Below are 18,854 nucleotides of genomic sequence, written 5' to 3'. Positions count from 1 at the left end.
GAAGCTGCTTGTGTTTCTAGGTGCTGCTCTGTGGAGCCAGAGAGGGAGCTCTGCTGGCTACCCTGGCAAACCAAGAGAGTAGAGGCCCCATCTCCTTCTCTGAGGCCTCCGTACATGAAGGCAAATGGAGGAGACCAACTGGGAAAAGGATTTTGGAAATTCATGCTCCTTTATTCTTTAAGGACAAACCTACCTTTATTTTCAACAGTTCTCTGAGCCACCCACTGTTTCCCAGCCCCACAGTCTACATAATCCTGACTCACATGGGCCAGGACAGAGGGGGCAAAGGAGAAAAGGAAAGTGGGAAGGGACAGCAGAAGGGGGGGGAGAGAAGGAAAGAAGAGGGACTTACCATGCCTGCCAAGTGGTTCCAGGCGGCAGCTGTGACAGCATCCCCTACCCGATTCCGCCGAGTGAGCGTCTCTGACACAGTGAGGCTACTTTGGGTCCTTCTAGAAGAGAGCTCAGGGGCATCCCCTGGGTTCCCTGCCCTTCGAGTACCCTGCTCTAAAAGGTACGACTTGGGCTGTTCAAGCTCTGAATAGTCTACGGAAGACCTCTGGGTGTAGGCATTGGTAGATGCCACATTTTTACCCATTTGAGCTGGGGGATCTTCTAAAGAGTTCAAATCTCGCCTGCTCCTCCAGGCATTCCGCACAGTAACGTGCCTGGCATCTGAAGGGCTCACCTCTGAAGGGGCACTATGGCTTTTCCACCTGATTGTCTCTGCAGGAGGTGCATGATTATTCCTCTCCACCGGGTCCGATGGCTTGATTATAATGCTGCTCCGAGAGACCACTGTTTCAGACCTGTTCTTTAGGGGCCCGTCTCCCATTCTTTCAGCTTCTGTGAACTGCAAGGTGATGTCATGTTTGTGAATGGAGAGCTCAAAGGGGGAGCTGACATGGTTGCTAACTGACGTGAGCTCTGGTTGCCCAACCTGGATGTTGCTGGTGGATGTGTGCCTCTCCCGCGGGGCCTCACCTGGGGTGGCTCTAGGGCTACTGCTGTTGCTGCTGCTGTCAGAAGGGTAGATAGTAATGCTACTTGTCACTTTGTTTGGCCCTGGTTTGGAGGTGGATTTCTGTTTCTCCAATGCAGCCTCAGTTCCAGACCCTCCCATGATTTTTTTCACATCTTTATCAATGATGACAGGTTTGATGACGGCTCTAGACCGCAAGGCTTCTCTGGGGCTGAAGGGCCTTTTTACCCCAGCACCGTTGGCCTCTGGGAACTCCACGGCATTGGTGGAGGCTCTGACAGGTTTCAGAGCTTCATTTTCTGTCCCGACATCTTTATCATTCTCAAACAAGTTGGTTCTAAGGCCCCCTCGAGATTTGGCTTTCTCTCTAGAGGTGGGCTGTTGTTTGTGCTCTGGCTCCGGGGTAATGGTTGTGTTTACCAATTTGGCAGTAACAAGAGATGTCATGTCCATGTCATCGTCTGAGTCTGGCTTCTCTCTGTCACTAGATTTGATGACTCGACACCTCAGGGCCTCATGCTGACTGCTGTCTTCCATCACAACTGCTACAGACTGATCAATTCCTTTATTTGGGGTTGAAAAACCCTGAAGAATGTTCTCTTGGCTTCTGGAGCTATACGGATACTTTGATAAAAGTGAAGCCTTGGAATTTTGGGAACTGGTATCAACCTCTGGGCCATTGGCAGCCTTTTTGCTCTTAGAGAGCCCTTCTGAGGAAGATCTTCGAGATGAGGCCAGAGCGCCAATGGCCTTAGAACTGCCAGTGTCTGCAGCCTGAGTTACTTGACTTCCATTGCTAGACACCTGCCCCCTCTTGCCAAAGAGGGCCTCCGTTGAGGTGTCAGGAGCCTTGTCAGTTCTACCCTGTATGTCATTGGGAACAGATCCATGAGGGGTATCACTAAATGTTCGTGTTGTTTTCTCTACTTTTCCCTTCAACCCACTCTCAGTACCTGGCTTGGGAGTACCCTTCCAAACTTTATTGTGCTCCTGAGCAGCTGGGGGGTAGCGGCTTAGCACCGACGGCTGCTCCCTGGACTTCCTCCCTTCACTCTGAGAGGAGCTGGATGCAAATCGATCTTCAGTTCTCTTTGTCTCTTGAGTCCCACTATCTGTACCTGCCCCTATGTTGGAAGCTTTGGCTGCCCTCCTGTTGGTGAAACCGGGAGAGGAAACCTGCCTGTTGCTCAGAGAATAGTTTTCATTATTAAGAGCAAACTCCCTGTTTCGGTGCCTTTCCCGCTTATGCTGAGGGGACAGTTCCCGAGATGTGTGCTTGGACACAGACACCTCATTCCCGTGGCCTCTGAACTTAGTCCTCTCGTGCCTACCTTTGCTGGACAGGAAAGCATCTTCCCCTTCGAGCTCTCCATTCTCTAGCTCTTTTTGTTTCTTGATTTGCAGCTTTATCTCCTCCAGCTGGCTGGCTAAGAGTCTGTTTTTATTTTGTTCACTCAAGTAATTATCCTGCAGGTCATTATTTTTGGCCCTCATTTTCTTAAGCTCCTCTTCCAAGGATTCAAAATGTCTGATTTGCGTCTTCAGCTTCTCCACCTCTTGGTTAAGGTCTTTGACTTTATTGTCTTCCTGATTTCGGTTCTTTTCATTTTCCGATTTATTTCTTGTTTCATTCTCTACCTGCTTCAGATAGTCTAGGCTGCCCTTCCTTCTGGATTCTTTAGACGGCAGCGTGGAAGGGATGCCATCCTCAATCCGGAGGTCGTTCCTTTCCAGGTTAGAAGCATTCCTTGTATAATCCCGGTTCACTTTTTTGTTCTGCTCCAGTTTCTGCATGAGCTCTTTTATAAGTTTCTCATTTTCTCTCTCCTTCTCATTCAAGTATTTCCTCTCACTTACAAAGCTCAGAGTTAAGGATTTCAGCTTTTCTAACTCTGACACTAAGCTCTGCTCAGTTTTATCCAGGCGGTCCTCAGAAGATTCCAGCTCTTTCACTTTGCTCCTGAGCATTTCCAGCTCAGAGGAGATTTTCTTCGTGAGGTTTCTCTCCTCATTCAGGCTCAAACAGAGTTGGGTACAGTCATTCTTACTCCTGCTGAAGGCCTCCTCTAGCTTCTCAAGCTCGGCCATTCGTTTCTGAAGCCGCTCAATCTCGGACTTCAGCTCCCGGGTGAGGTTCTCCTCCTCTTCGAGTTTCTCCTTCATCAGCTGACACAGGTCCTCTGCTCTCTTAATTTCCTCATCCTTGCCTTCGATTCTCAGCACTCGCTGACGCAGCACTTCAATCTCAGCCAGCATGCTGGAGTTGCTGCCTTCCGCCTGAATCACCTTGTCCTGGAGATCCAGGAGCTCATCCTCTGCTTTCTGGAGGTTTTTGGTGGCTTCTTCCAGCTCATCAAGGCGGCGGCTGAGACTCTGCAACTTAAACCGCAGGTGGCGGCTGGAGGCAGTATCCTTGAAGTTTGTGAACTCGGCCATGTCTACTGCCAGCCAGTGTGAACTCGTAGAAGCGTCCAAGTCCACTCGAGGGGATGAGAAACGGTTACCTTTCTCTTGGCATCCACAACCTTCTTTGGCAGCTGGAGACCATTATCACTCTACAGAAGGAAAGCATAATGCATGTCAGGCAGCAAATATAAAATCTGCATGTCAGCTCCATGAAATCTGCATGTGCCTAAAACATAGCAAGTACTCTACTCTGAGTAAACCTACACGATAAGTGGTTCTTTATGGCTGAAAATGAGCTGGCATCTAGTTTCAGCCTAATGAAGAATGCCACCAGTGCCCTGGCTGGTGTGGCTCGGTTGGAGTGCTGTCCCCTACACCAAAAGGTTGAGGGTTCGATTCCCAGTCAGGGCACATACCTAGGTTGCAGGTTCAGTCCCTGGTTGGGGTGTGTATGAGAAGCAAACAACCAATGTTTCTCCTTCACGTTGATGTTTCCCTCCCTCCCTCCCTCCCTCTCAAAATTAAATAAATAAATGCCCTAGCTGGTTTTGCTCAGTGGTTAGAGCGTTGGCCCACAGACTGAAGGGTCCCAAGTTCGATTCCGGCCAAGGGCACATACCTCAGTTGCAGGCTCGATCCCCAGCCCCAGTAGGGGTATGTTCAGGAGGCAACCAATCAATTTGTCGTTCTCACATCGATGTCTCTCTTTCTCCAACCCCCACCCCCACCCCCGCCCCATCATTCTCCCAGAAAAGCAATGGAAAAAAATTTCCTTGGGTGAAGATTTTTTTAAAAGTGAAGGAGATATGCTTTCTCAAATAAAAACTGAGAAGATCTGTTGCCAGTCAGCCTGCCTTGAAAGAAATGTTAAATTCTTCAGTGAGAAGGAAAACGATACAGATCAAAAACTCAGGCTACAAAAGAAAGGAAGAGCATTAAACAAGGAATGAGTGAAAGTAAAATAAAATTTTTAATTTTTTAAAAATTGATTTCAGAGAGAGGAGAGAGACAGCTATTTGCTGTCCCACTTACTTGCACTCATTGGTTGATTCTTGTATGTGCTGACTGGGTAACAAACCCACAACCTTGGCGTATCAGGACCGTGCTCTAACCAACTGAGCTAGCAGACCAGGGTCTAATTTTCTGTACTCTTAATTGATCTAACAGATAACTGTTCAAAATAATAATAGCAACAATGTATTAAATGGACATAATTTATATGTGAAGTAAACAACAGCAATGATACAAGGGACAGGAGGAAGAAATTAAATTAGGATTATTTTGTTATTATAAGGTACTTGTACTAACTCTAGGGCAACCACTAAGGCAAAGTTTAATTGATATGCTAAGAAGGGGGAAAAAAATGGAACCAGATAAAATGCTCAATTAAAGCCACCAAAGGCAGAAATAGAAAACAAAAAACAAGGGCAACAAACAAAGCAGTAACAGGCATGGTAAACATTAATCCAACTACATAATCACTTTAAACATCAATTGTCTATACCAATTAAAAGAGATTGTCAGAGTGGATAAAAAATCAAGACCCAACCATATATTGTCTACCAAAAACCTATTTTAAATTTTAATGGAGACATATAGATTAAAAGTAAAGGAATGGTGAAAGCTATCCCCATGTTAACAGTAATCAAAAGAAGGCTGGAGTAGCTCCATTAATTTCAGACAGCCAACTTCAGAGCAAGGAAAGTTATCAGGTAAATTGATCCCTTAATGATTACCTAAGGGATCAATTCTGGAAGAAGATGCAATAGTCCTTCATACATACGTATGCATCTTAAAACAGAGCATCAAAATACATGAGGCAAAAATTGATAGAACTGCAAGGAGAAACTGATGAATCCACTACTACAGCTGGAAAGCTCCACATCCTTCTATCATAAATGGACAGACCTAACAGAAAATCAGTAAGGATAGTTACACTCAATAATGCCATCAATCAACTGGATATAAAGAACATGTATAGACTGCTACAACAGCAGAAAATACATTTCCCACGGAACATTCACCAACACAGACCACATTCTGGACCATAAAACACACCTTAACAAGTTGAAAACAAGAGAAATCACACACTGTGTGATGCTCTCAGATCACAATGGAATTAAAATAGAAATCAATACCAGAAAAATAGCTGGGCTACCCCCAAATACCTGAAGACTAAACAACACGCTTCTAAACACACTGGTCAAAGAAATCTCAAATTTTAAAAAATATTTTGAACTGAATGAAAATAAAAATACTTTATCAAAATTTGTGGGGTGTAGCAAAAGCAATAATTAGAGACAAATATATAGCATTGAATGCATATATTAGAAAAGAACAAATATCTATAATCAAAGATTATATCTAAAACTAAGGATTTAGGAGGGAGGAAACCATGGTTTAAGCCAGGGGTGGGGAACCTTTTTTCTGCAAACAGCCATTTGATTTTTATAACATCACTCACAGGCCATATGAAATTATCAACTTAAAAATTAGCTACGAAAAAAGCTCCTAGATTTACTGAATTTCGTTCCTGCCTGCATTTGCCTTGACAGGGCCAGACCAAATGAGTTCACAGGCCATATTCGACCCAAAGGCCGGACGTTCCCCAATTCTCTCACCAATGGTTCCATAAAAAAACCCAGGGTAAAGGAGAAACGGCCTTTCGTGGAATCTGAAGAGATGCCCAACGTCATTTATCTCAGACCCCCAAGATCCCTTCCAGTCACTGATTGCACTTTAAGCCTAGAGCCACCAGATGGAGCCCATGCTCAACTCAAAAAACACCAAGGCCTTGGAGGGTTGGCATTCTAGAGCCTCCCTCCCTCAGCCTCTCAGATCTTGCCCTCTCCCAGATTATTTCCCTCCCCACCACTCCACCACTCTGGGCACAGCTTTCTCTGTCATCTTCGTTTCTTTCGGTCTCCCTGTCTCCTTTTCCCAGCCTATAAGCTTCCTCATCCTCAAGAACAAAGAGGAAGAAAATCCTAAGTGTGAGGGGGGACACCAACCTGCCCTGGCTGGCATGGCTCCGTGGTCAGAGCACACTGGGGAGTCACGGGTTTGATTCCTGGTCAAGGGCACATACCTGGGTTGGAGGTTCGTACCTTTGATCCCTGCCCCTGGTCGGGGTAACATGGCGGAGGCAACCAATCATTGTGTGTCTCTCACATTTATAAGTTTTTCTCTCTCCCCCTCTCCCATCCCTTCCACTCTCTCTAAAAAAAATCAATGTGAGATTGATTTATAAAGGATCTATAAAGTTATATATAAAGGATCTGCACTGGCACCGCAATTATTGGAAGACAAATGATATATGATGCTCCTCCAAGTGCTGTAAAATAGCTTATCCTCATAAATATGCTAGAAAGCCATTAAATTGTACTCTTTAAAGAAATGAACCAATTTATTATATATAAATTATATCTCAATAAAGCTGTTTTTAACAAAACCAGCTTACCCCAAACTGAAACGTTCCTCTCAACAAATCTTTATACCAGTTTATAATACCATTTTCATACACAAGTCCCTTTTGCAGAGAGGGAAATGTTACTTTCATATAGCCCCATCTATAAATTATAATTCTGAATTAGTAGAGTCCAAGAATTATATTGCTTTTCTATTCATATGGCTTTTAGTGTCAATTTTACATGTTCTAGTCAAGGCTGATAATGAGTCAACCAGTACAGCACAAGGAATGAGAAAGCTATGCCCAGGAAATATACAGGAAATACTTACTGGAAATATAAGGAGTTGTCACACACCACTACTCAAAATCCTTTAAAGATCCTCGCTCTCAGAATGAAGTCCAAACTCCCCCAACATGGCCTGAATAGTCCTTCACGATCTGGCCTATTTCTTCAGCCTCATCTTCAAACTCTGCAGCAGCTCTACACTCTTGCAGACCCACAACCCTTGCACTCTGTCTTTCCCTGTGGGCTTTTACTAGCTTGATTGGTAACTCCTTGGTAATTCCTCCTTTTTTCTTCAAATCCCACCTTGGACAATACCTCCTCCTGGAGGCTCCTGCAGTACCTCCTTCCCCAAACCTCAAGCCAGAAGAGGGCCTTCCTTGCTCCCAAGGTCTGCTGTATTGGTCCCATCACAGCACTTACCACCCTGCACTCAAGTTTTATTTGCTCATTTTGTCTCTCCAACGTTTCTTATTCAGCACTGTGTTCTTAGAACCCACAGGAAGCCTAGCATATAACTAATGCTTAAAGTTTGATGAATGGCCGGATGAACCCCCTAATTACCAAATGGCTGGTCAGCCCTTTGGCACTAACCATTAACAGAAAATAATAAAAATGATGTCAATAAGCTACTCATGGGTTACAAAGGAGAAAACAATTGGCAAGAAGAAATCCAGCCAGCAGATACCAGGTCCTGTGATACTGCCCTCAATGATCTCATCCCAAGCCCTATGCCACCTGCACAAGTCGCAATCACAGTGCTTTTCCCTGTTAGACAATGTCCCTGCTGGCTTTCAGGACTATGCCATGGAAATAGGACAAAAATACCAAGAAAAGAAAAAAGAAAAAAATTGACCTCACTACTCTCTCTAGCTATCTAGCTCTAGTTATTGTACCAAATATTAGAGAAGAAAATATTTTTGGATTTTCTTCCACTCCTTAGAATGGGATTTCAGAGCCAACACGCAGCTAAAAAGTCATTTAGTCCACTGGTTTTCAAACGGGGCTCAGCAAACCCCCTCATCTATGGAAAAGACAGCAGGGGAGATTTCAGCAGGCTGAGCTTCTAAACTGCATGTAGTCAACCAAAGCAACTGACTTTAGTCTTTTTTCTTTTTAAATATATCTTTATTAATTTCAGAGAGAGGAAAAGAGGGGGAGAGAGAGAGATAGAAACATCAATGATGAGAGAGTCACTGATCGGCTGCCTAGCCCGCAACCCGGGCATGTGCCCTGACCGGTAATCGAACCCCGATCTCCTGGATCCTAGGTCGATGCTCAAGCGTTGAGCCGCACCCGGCCAGGCTCTTTTTTTTTTTTTTAAACCTAAGTTTTATTTTTCAATGACGGTTTACATTCAATATTATTTTGTATTAGTTTCAGGTATACAGCACAGTGGTTAGACAATGATTTTAGCTTCTTAACATATTGGGCTTCCCCCATAAGACTAGAGAAATAGTTTCACAGTTTTTATTTAAAATAAAACCACCTTGTAGACCCAATCTCTTTATTTTAAAAATGAAGGAACTGAGACTTAGAAGTAAACACTGTGATTTCTCCAGCACATTAGTCTCTTGACTCTCTATCCAGAATTCTTCCCATTGTATAGAATCATCTCCCTACAAACTCTTAAAGTGTTTTTACAAAGTGAGCAGTTCTGATTATACATAGACCAACAACAACATATAAAGGGAACAAATAAAGGGCAATCACAAATTGAGCGCTACTATACTACAGACAATATATTAAGTACTTAATATACATGCTTTCTAGGGATCTCAGATCTACTGTGTACTTTTTCTTAAATTACTTCTCCGAGGTTTTCTCATCCATGAAAAACAATATGCCCTGGCCGTGTGGCTAAATTGGTTGGAGCACTGTCCTGTACACCAACAGGCTGAGGGTTTAATTCCCAGTCAGGGGTCGAACCAGAGCTGGGGGTTGGGTTCCCAGTCAAGGCTTAGGAGGGGAGGAAGGAGGTGACCAATCAATGTTTCTCTCTCATGCCAATGTTCCTCCTCGCTCTCCATTTTTCTCTCTAGAATCAGTGGAGGCATATACATATCCTTGGGTGAGTGTACTTCTAAAGTCCATATTATTGGCTCAGTGGCTGAGCATCAACCTAGGACCCAGGAGATAGCGGTTCAATTCCCGGTCAGGGCACATGCCTGGATTGTGGGCTCGGTCCCCAATCTGGGACATGCAGGAGGCAGCCAATCAATGACTCTCATAGATGTTTCTCTCTCCCTTCCTCTCTCTGAAATCAATAAAGATATATTTAAAAATAAAGTCCATATTATTTTTAGAATGCTATCCTGTTTCACCAAGTCACTCATCTTCTCTATATATCATTTCATTTCTCTGAAAAAATGTCAGTCCAGCCTACCTCAAAGCAAAAATATCAAGTCAGCCAAAGCACTTTGAAAAGTCCTGTGTATACTTAAGGTAAGTTTCACCAGGCAGAATCCTCCTAAAAAGAACTACTGGCTAAGATCAAGCCTCTACCCAGGAAAAACAAGAAAACGGATTGAAAATGGATTTAAAGTGTCACTATCTCTGACCTTTTGGCCCTAAATATAGCCAGAGAAATAAATGCTTTGTTTCCTCCAGGACCCTCCACAAAGTGCCTCCCACATTCCTCATTAAGTATCTTTATCCAGGTAAAATTCATTTCTTCAGTAGACATCTGTGGAACATCTATGATGCATCCAGCCAAGTACTGTAGAGAGATCCTTAAGATCTAACCCTTGCCTTTAAAGAGTCAGAAAGATAAAACCAGTTAGAAGACAATAATAAAGAAGCCTCCCTGACCATCTTACCTAATACAGCAGCCACTCCTTGGATCCCTCTTCTCTTAACCTGCTGTTCTCACTTAGCGCATTTTACTGCTCAGAAGAAGTGATTGTACCTGAGGATAGGGTCTGGGAAGGAAATTTTTTATAGTAAACCCCAGAAATCAGAGTAAAGTGAAGGCAGGGTAGTTCCATCCTTTAATGCCAACCTCTCCCCTACACATACACACACACACACAAAACACTCATGTCTAGCTCAGTTCCAATTGGTACTGGAAAGACATAGCGCCAAGTATCTCTCATTCAGGGCTCCTTTCTGCTAAAGTTCTCGAACCCAGTTCCAACTGTCCCTACCAGCATTTCAGAGGCCAGCTCTTCTTGCCCTAGTGGGCCAGGAAGGTCTGAAATAGAACATAATCAAATTGCCCTACCCTTTTCCCCAACACAGCTGCCATGATTCACTCACTTCCTGTTCCCAACAGTCATTTAAAGTAGGGGGGTTGGTAAGCTTACATTAAAGTTTGACAGTATTCACATAAATATACGACTTAGTTTTATAGTAAATATTTCAGAGACCTAAGATCTCTGTCCCAACTGCTCAACTCTGCCACTGTAGCGTAAAGCGGTCATACACAATACGTAAGCACATGACATGGCTATGTTTCAATAAACTTTATTTACAAAAACAGGCAGTGGGCCTGTGGACCCCCTGATCTAAAAGAAAATGGGAGAACTATTTCTAAGCAGCTGCCTCCTGACCATTTCTAATTACCATTGTCTTGAAACCTTAGGTTGCCGATATCTCACCACCACTTCTTGAGTATTTCTACTTAATTACTGGGTTTAAATGATCCTTCCCAGAATTACAAATTCATGTATTTTAGATGTGCAAAGCTCAGGGTTAGTAGCCCAACCAGCATGTAGATTCCCCAGGTTGGAAGGATTTAGAGATCTGAATCCAACCTGCCACTCAATGAAGAAGTTATCTAGGAAATAATCATTCAACTTCTATTCAAGCACTCCTAATGACAAGAAAGACACTCATCCTGGCCAGTGTGGCTCAGTTGATTAGAGCATCCTACCAGGCACCAAAGGGTCGAGGGTTCAATTCCCAGTTAGGGCACATACTGAGATTGCGGTTTGATCCCCAGCTGGGCGCATATGAGAGGCAACCAATCAATGTTTCTTTCTTTCTCTTTCTCTTTCTCTTCCTCTCCCTCTCCATCTCTAAGAAGCAATAAAAATAAAATAAAAACCACATATCTTTGGGTGAGGATTTAAAAAAAAAAGGACACTCATTCCTCCCAAGACAACTCATTCCATCTTTGGATAGCTCTAAGGGAAGATATCCTACTTATTTTTCCTTCTTAGCACATTTAATTAGTTAATTACGTGTGAATTGCTGGTTTTTATGTTTATAGCTGTTGTATATTGCTGTGTATCCAGCACTGTGAACAGGGTCTGGTACATAAAGGGTATAAAATAATTATTTACAGGAAGGGAGGGAAGGAAGGAGGGAAAAGGAAAGGGAAAGGAGGGAGAGGCAAGAGGCGAAGGGGCAAACAAAACAGTGCAGCATCTAGGGAACTTAAGTAATTCAGCAGGGCTGATGTGAGAGGCACAGGGGAAAAGTAGAGCAGCAAGGATAAGGCTGGAGTGTGGACAGGGTGCAATACAGAAGCCCTTGAAATCTCACAGCAAGTACAGAGGCTAAGGCGTTAACGTTTGAGGAAGAAGTTTACAACTGACCTTTTTCCCTTCTCTTCCTTCCAGCCTCCCCTGCCCCATTCTGACGAAGAGTATCTTTCTCTGCAAAACCTTCACAAACAGCGCCTCCCCCAACAAAAGTGCACCACCCTAAACTCTGTAGATACTTCTATCACTGTATCCACGATACTTGCTTATATATTTGTATTCCTCTACCTGACCCAGCTACGACAGCAGGGACTGTGTCATCTTTATTTTTCTGTCCTGGACACTGAATACTGTGATGAGGTGCAAGGTGAGAACCTTATACATGTTTGGTAAGTACGTGAAGGTAACAGTATCACTGTATTCTGTAATGGCCAAACTACATCTAGCCACTGTTTTCATAACCAGGCACTACATTCTAGGAAAGATAATTAACCTTTATGCCAAAGGTTGCAAATGCAAATGCCAAAGAGATAAGGCCAATAATGTTAGCGACAGCCTGGTAGGATGATGGCTGGCTAAGAGGGAAATGTAGCCAAATAATTCAGAAAAATTTTAAAAGGTAATAAAAAGACCACCATTATACAGACCCTTCAAAACACACACTGGCATGCCTGCAAGTGGATATGAGAAGCAAATTTGCAACCTGTTTGCATAAAGGGATTTACACAAGGGGGTAACACAATCAGAACTGCATTTCTGAAAGAACATTCAACAGGATAAACTAGGGTACTACTGAAATAGTCAAGGCAGGAGCTCTAAGGGCCTTAACTAAGACAGTAGCAATGGGGTAAAGGGTGAGGGTGGATTTGAAAGATGATCTGGTTGATCCAGTTTTAATAATGAAGCCCAAGACTGCACGAGCTAATCTGGCAGCTTTATTACCAGTTTGTAGGTTCATAATGAATTTTTTTCAAATAAACTGCTATTAAATCTAATTAATTTTAATAACCTAAATATGGGGCTTAATTCTTATTTCTTTTGCAGGCAGTATGGTACAGTGACTAAAGATTACAGACAGTGAAGCCAGATAGCCTAAGTTTTTTTGTTTTTTGTTTAAATATATCTTTATTGATTTTAGAAAGAGGAAAGGAGAGAGAGAGAGAGAGAGAAACATCAATGATGAGAGAGTCATTGATCGAGCCCACAACCCAAGCATGTGCCCTGACCGGGAATCGAACCCCAATCGCCTGGATCCTAGGTCGACGCTCAACCGCTGAGCCACGCCCGGCCAGGCCAGAAAGCCTAAGTTTAAACCCTGATTTTGCCACTTACTAGCTGTATAACCTTGGATAAGTTACTTGACTTCTCTTTGTTTCAATACCTACCTTAAAGGGTAACTATAAGTGGAAATGAATTAACATATGAAGTTCTTAGACCAATACCTGGTCCATCTTAAGTGCCATGTAAATTTAAACTTAAATTATTTACTATTTTTTGCATTTCAACTTGAAAGTTATTTTTCAATCAATAGTTTCAATTGTCTAAATATTTTCTACACCTTCCAGCTTGCAAGCATTCACTGTTTATAAATCTGATAGGGATGTCTTTTCAATATCTTCATCCAAACTGGTGTTCAAATTGTTAAACAAAATATAATCAAGAACAGCCCTCCAGGATGGCACTACAAAACAGCCTGTCTAGATAAACACTGATCCACTGTACTTGTACAATACCTGCACGAAGCCAGCCCAAAATCTCCTTTGTCTTGGGATCACATAAGAAAATGTTAAATATCTAATTTTAGCATTTAAGACAGATTATCTTTATAGCATATTCCTGATCCTCCAGGCTAGGAACCTTTTCAAAAATAAACTGCCCTGATATACATCAATGTGCTATATGGTAATTATCTCTGGATGGTGTGTGTGGGGGGGGGAGTTCTTTATTTTCTAAACGTCCTATAATAAATGTACTGATTTTATAGTTTAAGTAAAATCATGGCAAAGCTTAAAGGAAAAAAAAAGGAATTCTTGCCAGTTAGCATGACTTACTCTTAGTGAACACAAGCTGGCTTTTAGGGGTCACTGTTCTCACCCTTTACTCAGTTTTAGGATTAAAAAAAAACTTTTTTAATTAACTTTATTGAGGTGACATTGGTTAATAAAATTATAAGTTTCAAGTGTACAATTCTATAATATAGCACCTGCACATTGCATTGTGTGTTCATCACCCAAAGTCAAATCTCCTTCCATCACCACATATTTGACCTCCTTTACCATTTATTAACCTCCACACACTTCCCTCCCTTTCCCTCTGGTAACCACCATAATACTGTCTGTGTCTATGAGTTTTGGGTTGTTTGGAGATATCATACTCCCCGACTTCAAGTTATACTACAAAGTGACAGTAATCAAAACAGCATGGTATTGGCAGAAGAAGAGACACACAGATCAACGGAACAGAACTGAGAGCCCAGAAATAAACCCACATGTATATGGGAAAATAATTTTCAACACAGGAGCCAAAAACATACAATGGAGAAAGAAAAATCTATTCAATAAATAGTGCTGGGAAAATTTATTCATGCAAAAGAATGAAACTAGACTGCTATTTATCACCATAAACAAAAATCAACTCAAAATGAATCAAAGACCTAAATATAAGACCTGAAAGAATAAATTATAAAGAAGAAAACATAAGTACTTGCACTTATGAACCTTGGTCTTAGAGGAGATTTTATGAATTTGACCTCAAAGGCAAGGGAAGTAAAAGAGAAAATAAATGAATGGTACTGTATCAAACTAAAAAGCTTTGGCACAGCAGAAGGAACCATCAACAACACAAAAAGGTGCCCTGGTCGATGGCTCAGCTGGCTGGAACATTGTCCTGTACACCAAAAAGGCTGCGGGTTCAATTCCAGGGCAGGGCACACACTTAGGTAGTTCAATCCCTGGTCGGGGTGCGTAAGGGAAGCAACCAATTGATGTTTGCTTCTCTCTCTCTCTTTCTCTCTCTCTCAACATCAATAAAAAGACATATCCCTGGGTGAGGACTGAAATAAATAAGTAAATAAAGCCCAAGTCAAAACACGTCACTCCTCTGTTCTCCACTCTACAGTGGCTCCCACCTCACTTTAGAATGCACTGCAAAGGTCTTGCCCTGGCCCTAAGGCACTAGGTGATCTGGGTCCCATTACTTCTCTGCTCTTATCTCCTACTGCTCTTTTCCTGCTACTTCACTCCAGCATATCGGCCTCCTTGTGGGTCCCTGGACATGACAAGTCACAGCCATACCTCAGGGCTTTTTCACTTGCTGTTCCCACTGCCTGGTATGCTTTTCTCCCAGATACCTCCCTGGCTGGATTCCCCACTTCTTTCAGATCTTGGCTTAAAATATCACCTCATCAGAGGCCTTCTCTGATCACCTTATATAAAGCAGCAATCCCTCAGCTCCCCAACACTATCACTTTACCCTGCTTTTGTGGACATTATGTATCTACTTGCCTATTTGTTTGTTTATTCATTTACTTTCATCTATTTCTTCCCATCAGAATATAATCCTTGAAAGCAAGGACTTTTTCTGTTTTATTTAAGGCTGACTACTTAGTTCCAAGAATTGTGCTAGGCATGTAGTAAAGTGGTCAATTTTAACATCAGAACATAAGCCCTTGGCCCTGGCTGGGTACTCACTTGGTTAGAGCACTGTCCCAATATGCCAAGGTTGGAGGTTTGATGCTCCAGTCAGGACACATACAAGAATCAATCAATGAATGCATAAATAAATGGGACAACAAATCAGTGTTTCTCTCTCCCTTCCTCTCTCTCTAAAAATCAATAAAATAAAATAAAAACTTAGAACATAAGCACCAGTATATACCAAAATATTCTATATATAATAGGTGTGTAGAATAAGTTTGTTGGTGAAAATGATTATTTACCAATGAAAAGAGACTGAAGTGTCATCAGAAACATCAATGAACAAATGAACACTGGCTGCCACTCCACCCAACCAGAAATTAATTTCATAACCCAGTTCCCTAAGGTAGGAAAAATGCTCCAGGGAAAGGGACAGAACAAGAATCCTGAACCAATTAACAGGGCAAGAGTTTGTCTAGAAGTTTCCCACTCCCTCAAAGGAAGTTTCCTACTCCCTCAAGAGAAGCTCTCTACTATCCTAACTATGCCTATTTTGTAGCAGGGGTTACCATGAAAGTGAAGGTGAAAGGTCTCGCTAAGATTCCTTTCCATCCAGTCACTCCTATGCCTGGAACCCAGTCCCCAGACACTATCTCTGGTTGCCCTACTGCTCGATCTTCCAAAAGAACCTTTCTCTAACCATTATCCAGCTACCACTGGTGACCAAGACTGCTGTTCTCCTCTCCAGTGGCTCCCATCTTAGAATAAAATGCACTCCAAAGGTCTTGCCATGGTTGTTCTAAGGCCCTCTGGGCACTCACTGCTCAAGTTTCTTTTATTTCATTAGTACTTCCCACTTCCTTGGTCAACATCAACCAATAAAATACTGGCACACAGAACCCTAGGGATAAGAGCTAGTTATCAATCGAAAGGTTTTTTTAAATCTGTTTATTCTGCTTTGCTTTTTAAAGGTTAAGTCAGTCACTGCCTCAACCAAAAAGTAACTTTCTCAAGAGACATTCAAGTACAATGAAAATAACCCAGGTTTGAAATCTCGTTCTACCATTTACTACCTGTGTGAATTTGGAAAAGCTATTGAACCTCTCTATGCTCATTTCCTCATGGTGATAATAACAGCACTTACCTCACAGGGAAATAACATATGTCAAATAGGACTGGGCTACAGTAAGTACTCAGTAAATGGTAGCTAGGCCTATTACAGGTTGTCAACTTCATGCAAAGATTTTCCTCCATTACACTGGCTGGTTGATTAAATGAGAAACCATGTGAAATACTTAGCGTAATATATGGTTCATAATGGTCATAAACAAATACTGACTTTCCTCCTTCTCTCGTAATGGTGGAAAAATTGCAGACTTCATAAACTACCCAATGCTATCAGTGTGGGCAGGTTTCACTTCACAACCTACTTACCATTTAGGTAATTTAAGCTTTCAGTCAATGCTTCCGGCTGCTCCCCCCAATGGTGGTTGTCCTGGAAACAGTCACTCACTATCTTTCAATGGCATCTGCCTCTTGACCTGGTCAGAAGAGGAAAGAAGAAATAGGTAAAACATAAATTGCACTAAGACTGAGCAAGGTGAACCAAAGGCCTGTCCCAAAGACCATCATATACAGTGTAGTGTCAGAAAAGAGACAAAGCAGAATGTGAGTTCAGATGCTACTGACTCTGAAGAAAGCCGGCTATCTCTTTCCCAGGGGAGAGGAGGAATTTGACTCCAGGAGATGTCCCCTTTCCTAAAGGATGATATGGTCCCAGTACAGACTACATTGTTTTTCCTTAAATTAACAGACCTATACATTCCTCAATAGTCTAAAAATCCATATATGAAATCTTAAAGCTGGGAAGGATCTCAGAAATCTACTAGTTAAATGCCCTCATTTTAAGAAAGGAACTGAAGCTTGGAAAGGGTGAGTTACACAAGTGCATAGAACTAAAGCTGGGATTCTACTAAAAATAAGATGTTCTGGAAGGTGGGTAAGAAAAACAAACATCAGTTGGCTATCTACCACACCCCATGCAATGTGTTTTATGTTTTAGATAAGATAATAACACAATAATGTTACCCCTTATAGATAAAGAAACTAAATTTCAAGAAGTCAAGTGATTTGTCCAAGGTCTTACAGCTTGCTAGTAACTAGACAGTCAGAATTTAAATCCAAGTTTGTCTGGCCTAAAAAGGCACTTCACCACTCTCATTGGGTTGCCTTCTAGACTGGGTCTTCAAAAGGGCCCCCAACAACCCATTATTGATTAAAACTAAAAATAGAGCTTCTCTGACTGCAAGCTTACCCTTCAGTTTTGTAACAAGTCTTCTTCCTAGGAGAGCACTGAAAAGCGTAATAACCCATTGAAACTTACCCCTAATGTAAGTTACTGAAGGTGGAAGATCTGGGTCAAACTTCTGTCTATCCTAACCTTGAGGAAGAATGGAAAGACAACTAAGCTAGCGATAAAACTACAGCTTTTGTACATGGTCTTACACTCAAACCATCCCCCTCTCCTTCCATCACAACTGCCCACCCCTCCCCTTCCATATCTTGCAAACCACGTTTTGACCTCCTAGGAAGGATGCTGGTCCCCTAAAGATGATTTCCACTCCTCTACCACCAATACCATAACATACATACACAGAATCTATCCCTATCTCTATCCCCCTAGAGAGCTAGAAGGCTAGCATTAAGATGGAGAAATATTTTTATAATCGCTTTTTTAAAAAGATGAGGGCCTGAAGCCTTGAGTCAATAAGACCTGAAGAGAAAAGAATTCTTGATAAGCAATGAAAATAGGTAGGGAAAAAAGTAGAAAAAAGGACCTGTACCAGGGGCAGCACCCAAGGGATGGCCTGAGTGTGTGTGAAAGAAGCTTTGGCTCTCTCTCTCCCACACATGCACTTTTAAAAAGACTATTATAAGTAAAATAAGTGATTGCTATTCAAACACCTTCAGAACTGGTCCACAGACCTTCTTCTGTCCTGCCTTCTCCCATCACCTGTCCCCTGTCCCTTTACCCCTTTTCCACCAACCTTACACACACACATACTTTCCTCCACATAGACTAGAACTTCTCCCACATACAAATTCTGAACTCTAGGAAGTGGCCCCATAAATCTGGCCTATCTCCACTAAGGTCTCTGCAGCCCTAACAGTGAAAGTAGCACCCCTACTCACAGCTACTGCCCCCACCACCTACTGCCAAATTTACTGGCATATTACTAAGGCCCTGGGGGCTATCCTCAAACAGGATAAAATGTACTGCCCAAAATCAAACAAACAGGAACTCCGGGTGATTCTGATTTGTTTTCAACTGTCTACGTTCTCTCCTATTTCTCAGGGGCAGAAACAAGCAGCAAATGATTTCTTTCCTCTGCTTCTCAATGACTTACTTCTTGTATCCTCAGCGTACCAGCCTTCCGTCCCCAGAAACAAGAGGATGGCTGTAAATATCCTCAAACTCTTTAGTGCTGCTCCTTCAGAGAGTTTCCACCCTGACAGATCCACCCATATCACTTCCAGATCCACCCATATCACTTCCCTCAGGCATCTTTTCTGTGCTTCTTGTTACTGTTGGTGGTGATGGTGTACATGTGTCTGTCCACGGAGAAGCAGAAATGAAAGGACCCTTACAGATTATGGAGACACCAAATGCCTCATTTTCCAGAGGAGGAAGTGAGTCCCAGAGAGGAAGAAA

At 42.4% G+C, this 18,854-nt stretch overlaps 1 protein-coding gene across 7 annotated transcripts in view; it reads right to left on the bottom strand.

Moving 5' to 3' along the window:
- LUZP1 (leucine zipper protein 1) overlaps nt 1-18,854 on the bottom strand; it is a 90,956-nt gene that overhangs the window by 32,178 nt on the left and 39,924 nt on the right. For 6 of the 7 annotated variants that reach the window (XR_001603318.2, XR_001603317.2, XR_015715007.1 and 3 more), the window contains exons 1-2: nt 16,577-17,638; nt 353-3,537 (exon numbers count right to left, since the gene is read on the bottom strand). Coding sequence is in view for 1 of the 7 variants with exons in the window: in XM_016214591.2 (XP_016070077.2) it covers nt 353-3,418 (3,066 nt within the window). In the remaining 6 variants the exon portion in view is untranslated. Of the gene's footprint in view, nt 1-352; nt 3,538-16,576; nt 17,639-18,854 lie in introns of those variants that run through there. The other variant, XR_015715006.1, reaches the window with a different exon arrangement.

The sequence above is a fragment of the Miniopterus natalensis genome, chromosome 9 (assembly GCF_054644295.1).
Source record: "Miniopterus natalensis isolate mMinNat1 chromosome 9, mMinNat1.hap1, whole genome shotgun sequence".
NCBI lineage: Eukaryota > Metazoa > Chordata > Mammalia > Chiroptera > Miniopteridae > Miniopterus > Miniopterus natalensis.
Note: the sequence above shows the minus strand (reverse complement) of the source record. Positions and strands in the feature narration are given on the sequence as shown.